A 7,232-nucleotide genomic window follows, 5' to 3' on the forward strand; every position below is an offset into this window, starting at 1 on the left:
ATGGAAAAATTCTTTTTAATTTAAAAGTTCTACTGGTCATTTGCATAATATGCAATACGGAGTGGAGCTGTAGCTGGGTGGTCAACATGTTTGCCTTCCAGTCTCAGGGTCCTGGGTTCAATCCTGACCTAGTGACAGGGTTGTAACTCACGACTCTTTCAACTCCACTCCCTAAGACTAAGTTTATCCATTCTGTAATTGGCAAGATTGTGCTCGCTGTTGGATGTGTATATGAAACTTTTTTTAAACGACCAGATGGAACTTGAATAAGCTTTATAACAACGATTATCAACTCCCCATGTGTTTATACATGTATTATTATGATGATCTAAAATGTATTAAGAATTGTGTTGTGTGGATTTATTTGACTTTAAATTTGAGTAATTAACAAATTAACTTGTTTAAATTAATATAGTTTTAATTTTGAAAAACAACAAATTGAATTAAAAACGTAGACATTTTTTAATTTTCGATAAGAGGCATTTATGCCATATATTCCTAATGTTGAGAAATTTCATTGCCAACTACATTACTGTGGCACAAACATACAAAAACCAAATTAAGTTAATAACCAAGTGATTGCTAAAGCTCTGTCTACACTATCTATGTTATGTGACAAAATAATGTGATGTGCCCATAAATGGAGATGATGATGTCATATCACTACCATTTTTGGGTACATCACACATTTTTTTTGTCAAACTAGTTTGATAGTGTAGACAGAACTTAAAATAATCGTAGCAAATTAATCCACATAAACATTTGATGGTACAATACTGATGATAGAATTTTATTTCCTATGACTTTTTTTATTTTGTCTTTCTTTTCCTTTTTGATGTGTTTGCATGTATTACATCACAGAGGAGCACAATGCAATTGCACAACCTAAAATCCCAGTTGTCGTTGCTGTCCCTAAACCACAGCCTATCATCACACAGCATATGGGTAAGTTTAGGGAGCATTTTGATAGAAATTTGAAACACAAAATAAATTGCTCCCTTGTTTCTTCTCAGGTGACACCATAATTATTATTTTATCTATTTTTTTGCCAGGTATTGATAGTGTACAAATAATGAATGTTTATGAGTGCAATGGTACAAATAACTTCATGAGTTTAAAATAAAACATTCATCTTTCACTGTATGAAAGAAGTAGATATGTATATTGCATAGCCTATTTAAATATGTGAATGCAATTGGCTATGCCCTTCAGGAAAATATAATCCCTCAAGAAAAATATAATGCTATTGAAGGATCTGAAATGTTATAATACACAGCAGTCGGTATCTGTATAATATTTTATATAATAACTCTGATATGTGAAAACCTTTCTCGGTATTAAATATAATATTTTATATACATTGCCAATTTTAGTAATTTCAATTTTTGTCGCCCAATATAGCAAACCGTCCTCAAGTAGCACAGTACGTTCAAGTGCAGCCTGAACCGCCTCGACGCAGACCAGCATCGGATATCGTCAGACCTAATCCTAATGCAGTGGTATGATATACGTATTATATTGAAACTAGAAAACCTTGTTTAACTTGAGTAAAGCCCATGACCTCTTAGAGGTAATAATAGTAATTATAATTTATGAAGCGCCTAATGTTGTGAAACCTCTAAGCACTGTACATATTATTACCCAGTTCATGTTTTGTCAAACATGTTTCGAAATATACTCCAATAATGTAGCTAGTAATGAGCGAAAAGGGTTGTCTTGACCTTTTCAGGTACCAATTTGTAGGCCTACACTTGGGTGGGGAGAGGCAAATGTAAGTATATTGTCTTGCCTAAGGTTACAAGCAATGGGACAAGAGTTGGATTCAAACCCACAATCTCGCGTGTTTTATATTGGTCTGTTTATTTTTTAAATATGAAAAACGAAATCAACATAATTTAGAAATGGGCTTCTTCGATATGTTTTATTTACTTTGTACTTGGTGGTTGTCATCCACAAGAGACCATTTAGAACAACCAAATATTGTATTATTTTGTAGTAATCATCAATTTTTCTGTTCTGCTTTTAGGATCTTGCGGTGCTTGCAGAGCACCTGAAAGACCTTGCCACTGAACCCTCTCCAGCCATGCCAATTGATGATGATGACGATGAAGACGAGGAGGGAGATAAGGATGGCTTCATTCTGGCATCAGCTGCTCCACGTCCACTGTAAGCTGACATCCATACTTTTATCAAACATTTATGAATTTGAAAAAAGAAATTTGTTTGTCTTTAAGCACATGTGGCCAAGGATTACCAATACTAAATTAATCACTGTCCTATCATATAGGTGGTGATCCCCCTAAAACAGGGGCTATTTTGTGATACTCGTCTCGAATGATAAAATGTGCACTCGGGTTATAACTGTATATACTGGACCTATAGCCCTTATACGGGAAGTCTTGTTCCACCACCAAAACTAGGAGCGAATCGGCCTCGAAAACTTGCCGATATTGTTAACTCTTTAGGTATGGTAAACGGTGCCCCTGCCTTAACTGATCGGCCAATGAATCTATATATTTATCTCTTTAATCTATATCTTTATTTCAAAAATTGATTCCAGCAAACTCTTTGCTTACAAAGTTTCAGTTTAAATTCAACTTCCTGTCCAATTAAGTTATGTTACCTAAATTTGTTAATTATTATTTTATCAATACTTTTTCATTTAGACCCGATGATACAGACACGTTACAAACGTTTGTAATTCATGGTAAGGTTTATATTTAATTATTTTAAAATTAAGTGTATCCAGTATTACACACGTTACATAGCACAGTTTACATTGAACAGGGTGACCTGTTAATATACATGTTGGTATCTATATACAGTGTCATAAAGAATGAGATAATGATTTTGAATTTTGGTTTAAATGTTTATCAACTATATTTGTTTTTGACATTTTCAGAAAATGAGGAAAGTGAATTAAATAATGTTGCTGGAATTAGTATATCATCTAGTTTTATAGCTGGGGCATCGCAATCTCCAATAAATAGAACACAGGTTGGTTATACTGTAAAGCCTTGAAAAGAAGCTTCATTTTGGTACTCTTGGGTTAGCTTCTTTTCAAGATTACTTCTGCAAGAGGGGAGCTTATTTTTTAAATGAATGCTGTACAATTTTTAAATTGCTACAATAATAGGCTTTTAAGACATTAGGGAGGTTTCGCTACCTTAAGAATACGATAACGAAAAAGAATACGTCACACATTTGTGAAACTTTTGAGCTGATCCTCATTTCATATTTGTAAAGCGTATTCGTGTTGACTAATATCACCAGTCATATTCGTAACTACAAAACGAGTATAGTTTTAGATCTACTTTGCACATTTTGCATTTGAATCTGGAATGATTCATGATTATAATATAATTATAGATTTATTGAAAGTAATTTGCTAAAGTAATTTACTAAAATGCCAGGTCAATTTTGATAAATACCAGTTGTTAAAGTCTTCACTCGCGTTGATGTTACGCTAGACCTAGGCAGCCAAGCACCAAGCAACACGTACAAATTTAACACAGTCATATTTTGGTCGACGCCCTCAATATTTCGTTGACGTGCACAAGAGATTTTTACTTGCTTACGAAAACGAATACGTGTGCGTGACGTTGCCGTTATCGTAATCAGAAGATTGCGAAACCTCCCTATTACCAAGCCAAGTTTACATACTGTATTTGTCCTAGAAAATCACAACCCATTTTAAATTGGCATTTTATGTACTTGTTTTTAATATGTATGTTAAAAAAGTAAATTTGTATTTGTTTCATTTGAAAGCAGGTTGACATTGCACCGGTTCGCAATCAACCTAGACGTGACTCTCCGTCCCAGCATCCAGCAGCGGCTAATCTTAGACGGCGGTCGTCAGGATCTCCGAGTCACAGTCGACGTCACAGTGGGACGCCACCACTGTCTGGTAGTAGAAGCAGTCCAGTTGTAGATAGAAGGGTAACGTTTTGCTATAAAACATTTTTAAATCTTAACGGGGGATTCTGGGTTTAAAATTGCTTTTAAATATTGTTTATTTATTAAATAAAAAATATTATAACAATATAGACATGTCAGAATGAATAAATAATAACGAGAAATTGAAAAAATTTAATTTCATATACATTTTAGGGTAAATTCAAATCTGTTTTTCAGCAGCTTAGGGAAGCTCATTTGCTAAAAAATCCAAAAATGTATTTTTAACTATTATATGTTACAGGGAGAGGGTCGACCAGGAAGTGAAGAAATTGGCGGTGGAGACGTTCTGCCAGACCTTCTAGCACAGTCTGGTTCCAAGGGACCATCAAGATCTAGTCAACAACTTGATAGAGATCGGGCATCTTCTGATGAGGTAAGGTGAAAGCTCTAAGCTGTAAGACCAGGTGTCAAATCAAGTACGAGTTAAGTTAGAGTATCATGTAATTAACTTCTTGTGCTGTTACAAGCTTTTATTATTTAACATATCAATTAAAAGGGTACTTTTATTCTTATAATTATTTCTATTCCTTTAAAATAGTATCGGCAAGCAGTAGGACCAAGCCCCCCACCAAAGCGCTCCGGTGGTATGGAGAAGCAAAAGTCATTTGCTGCATTCGGTTTTGGAGCTGCCACACCAGCTGGCCCAGGGGGTCAGCCCGTAAACAGACGTGGATCACAGATCAGTGTAAACGTGAAACCCACGACTCCAGAAAGTCTCAACGATATGCCCGAGATAAGGAAATACAGGAAACGCTTCAACGCAGAGATCTTATGTGCGGCATTATGGGGTATGTACCTGCAGAAATCGTACAAAATTACCCCAGGAACATACCATGTTATGATATGACTTAGTTATGTCTAATGTTGTCCTATTACACAAAGTTGTTTTTATTTGCATTTAATTATGTAACTATTTAAATTTTGCTTTTTGTAATTAGGTGTGAATTTACTGATTGGATCAGACAGCGGTCTTGTCTTACTAGACAGAAGTGGTCAAGGAAAAGTTTACCCACTAATTTCTCGAAAGCGTTTCCAACAAATGGACGTACTAGAGAGTCAGAATATTATGGTTTGCATATGTGGTAAGCAATTCTTGATTTATGGATATTGATATTGATCATATAAATTATAAAGTACGTACTTGTTTATGAATGGGTAGTAGAATATTACATTTTAGAAGTATGGAATTGAAGTCCACTTCTTGACCAGTGGCCGTATTTCCACTAAATATTGTGTTATTTATTATTTATTCTTTATACTGGGTAGGCTCTTCTTCCAGAGGGCCCGTGTATAGTACTATAATGAGTTTTTGACAGTGGCTGTGTGTGAACTAGTACACTGGGGTAACCCCTACTCGTCTTGAAAGATGTAGTAGGTTCTTTAAAGTGTACACTGGACCTACACTGTTTATAGTCATTCTACCACCTGAACCATGGAGCAAGTGAGGCTCGAACCCTTGCCAATGCTATGGCTACGTATTACGATTCCACTGTCAAAACCGCTCGGCCACTCACTCACTCCAATAAATAGTATTTCCCTTTAAAATGTTATTCACATAGATAGGAAAATTGTTGTATGTAGTAAAGTGTTTTCTTTAGCTTAATTGTGAATGCTGAATACGTCCACAGTCTGGTTCTTAAAGCTCAGGTACAGGCATGAATTTTAAATATAATATTTGGATAATTGTACATAAATCAAATATTTGTAACAGAAATCGAGACGAAAAAACATGAATTTCCCTTAATATGGTCAAATACAAAATTTGGCAAAATTCTTCCATAAAAACCAGGAAGACTTTTTTTCAGTAGTTAGGTAGTTAACCTAATGTAATAACATGTCTGGTGACTCCCTAGACGGTGAAAAAAGATGGTGGATATACGGTGGATAATTTTTGCTATAGCATGAAAATAAAAATCTGAAGTTGAATAAAAATATCAGAAATGTAATATTCAAGTTATATTACCTATATTTAGTCATCTGATAACATTTTTTACCACACCATTTATTTTTCATAGCTTTTTAAAATGCTTCTCTATTTACAAAATTTGTGTACAAAAGAATAGAGATTTTACTGTGTAATTTGAACTATCCCCCCACTGATAAGAAAGGGCTTATTTTCAACAAGCTCGTGTAACAAAAATAAAATCCCAAAAATTATGAAACATAGGGGAAACTATAGATCGATAATTATTGGAATGTATGATCAATAGAAATTTTTTGCCCGCACCTGGCCTTTAAAGTAATTGAAGTCCTGAATATTTTTTCTATAACACTTTGCATCGTCTGCAAAACAATTAGTTAGGTCTTTAAATTACAATTAATTTGCATATAGGATTCGTTGTAGGCAATATTGGAAAGCATGGTAAAATGCACACTAAACTGAATTTAAATTTTTAATAAATTATAGGAAAGAAGAACAAATTGAAAGCATACTACTTGTCCTGGTTGAAGCAGAAAATAGTAAAAAATGAGGAGGTAACATACAAAAAATCTTATTTATTTAAGCTCTGTCTATACTATGAAACTATAGTTTGATAAAAAAAAGTGTGATGTGCCCAAATATGATAGTGATATGCCAAAATATGGTAGTGATATGACATTCTGTCCATATATGGGCACATCACATTTTTTTGTCACATAAAGTTTGATCAATCTATTTAACTGGACTTGTAAAATAAACAGCGATGTTTTACAACCTTTCTAAGTTTGGCCGAATGTTGGAATGTGTTGTGGTCAGTGACCCATGATGGGGCCGAGGAGCTGTTAGTAAAACTTCTGGGGATTTTGACGTAGGCCACCTCCTCTGTCCATGGAAGGTGCTTAGCATTTCACATACACAGCCTCTTTCACACCTTAAAAGAATTTCTGAATTATACGTTTTCTCTCTTTCAGGCTCTCGATAGCAAAAAGAAAATTGCATACGTACCTGTCGGCGACCTAGAGGGCTGCATTCATTACAAAGTGGTAAAGTACGAGAAGATCAAGTTCCTTGTGATTGCATTACGAGATAGTATTGAAATTTACGCTTGGGCGTCGAAACCATACCACAAATTTATGGCATTTAAGGTACGTTATCATTACTAATGCTTTTGTCTTGACCTTCAGAAATGTTATACTTTATTAAGCATCCAACATCCTGTGTATTTAAAATATACAACCTGTCCTATTGGTATGTATATAAAGTACTCTAGGCGTTGATTTCTGTTCTGATAATGAGAATAGTTTCTGGAAACATGTCAAGCTTTTTGAAGAAAATTTTCCTATTTATCAAATGC

At 34.5% G+C, this 7,232-nt stretch overlaps 1 protein-coding gene across 4 annotated transcripts in view; it reads left to right on the forward strand.

Moving 5' to 3' along the window:
* The window catches only part of LOC140050046 (serine/threonine-protein kinase mig-15-like), a 39,096-nt gene that overhangs the window by 25,655 nt on the left and 6,209 nt on the right, over positions 1 to 7,232 (forward strand). For 2 of the 4 annotated variants that reach the window (XM_072095058.1, XM_072095061.1), the window contains exons 13-23: positions 862 to 945; positions 1,402 to 1,499; positions 2,027 to 2,166; positions 2,667 to 2,707; positions 2,903 to 2,997; positions 3,769 to 3,939; positions 4,199 to 4,330; positions 4,496 to 4,745; positions 4,896 to 5,039; positions 6,365 to 6,432; positions 6,850 to 7,023. In XM_072095058.1, the coding sequence (XP_071951159.1) occupies positions 862 to 945; positions 1,402 to 1,499; positions 2,027 to 2,166; positions 2,667 to 2,707; positions 2,903 to 2,997; positions 3,769 to 3,939; positions 4,199 to 4,330; positions 4,496 to 4,745; positions 4,896 to 5,039; positions 6,365 to 6,432; positions 6,850 to 7,023 (1,397 nt within the window). The remainder of the gene's footprint in view (positions 1 to 861; positions 946 to 1,401; positions 1,500 to 2,026; positions 2,167 to 2,666; positions 2,708 to 2,902; positions 2,998 to 3,768; positions 3,940 to 4,198; positions 4,331 to 4,495; positions 4,746 to 4,895; positions 5,040 to 6,364; positions 6,433 to 6,849; positions 7,024 to 7,232) is intronic. The other 2 variants (XM_072095059.1, XM_072095060.1) reach the window with 2 other exon arrangements.

Source organism: Antedon mediterranea, chromosome 5, assembly GCF_964355755.1.
Source record: "Antedon mediterranea chromosome 5, ecAntMedi1.1, whole genome shotgun sequence".
Taxonomy (NCBI): Eukaryota; Metazoa; Echinodermata; class Crinoidea; order Comatulida; family Antedonidae; genus Antedon; species Antedon mediterranea.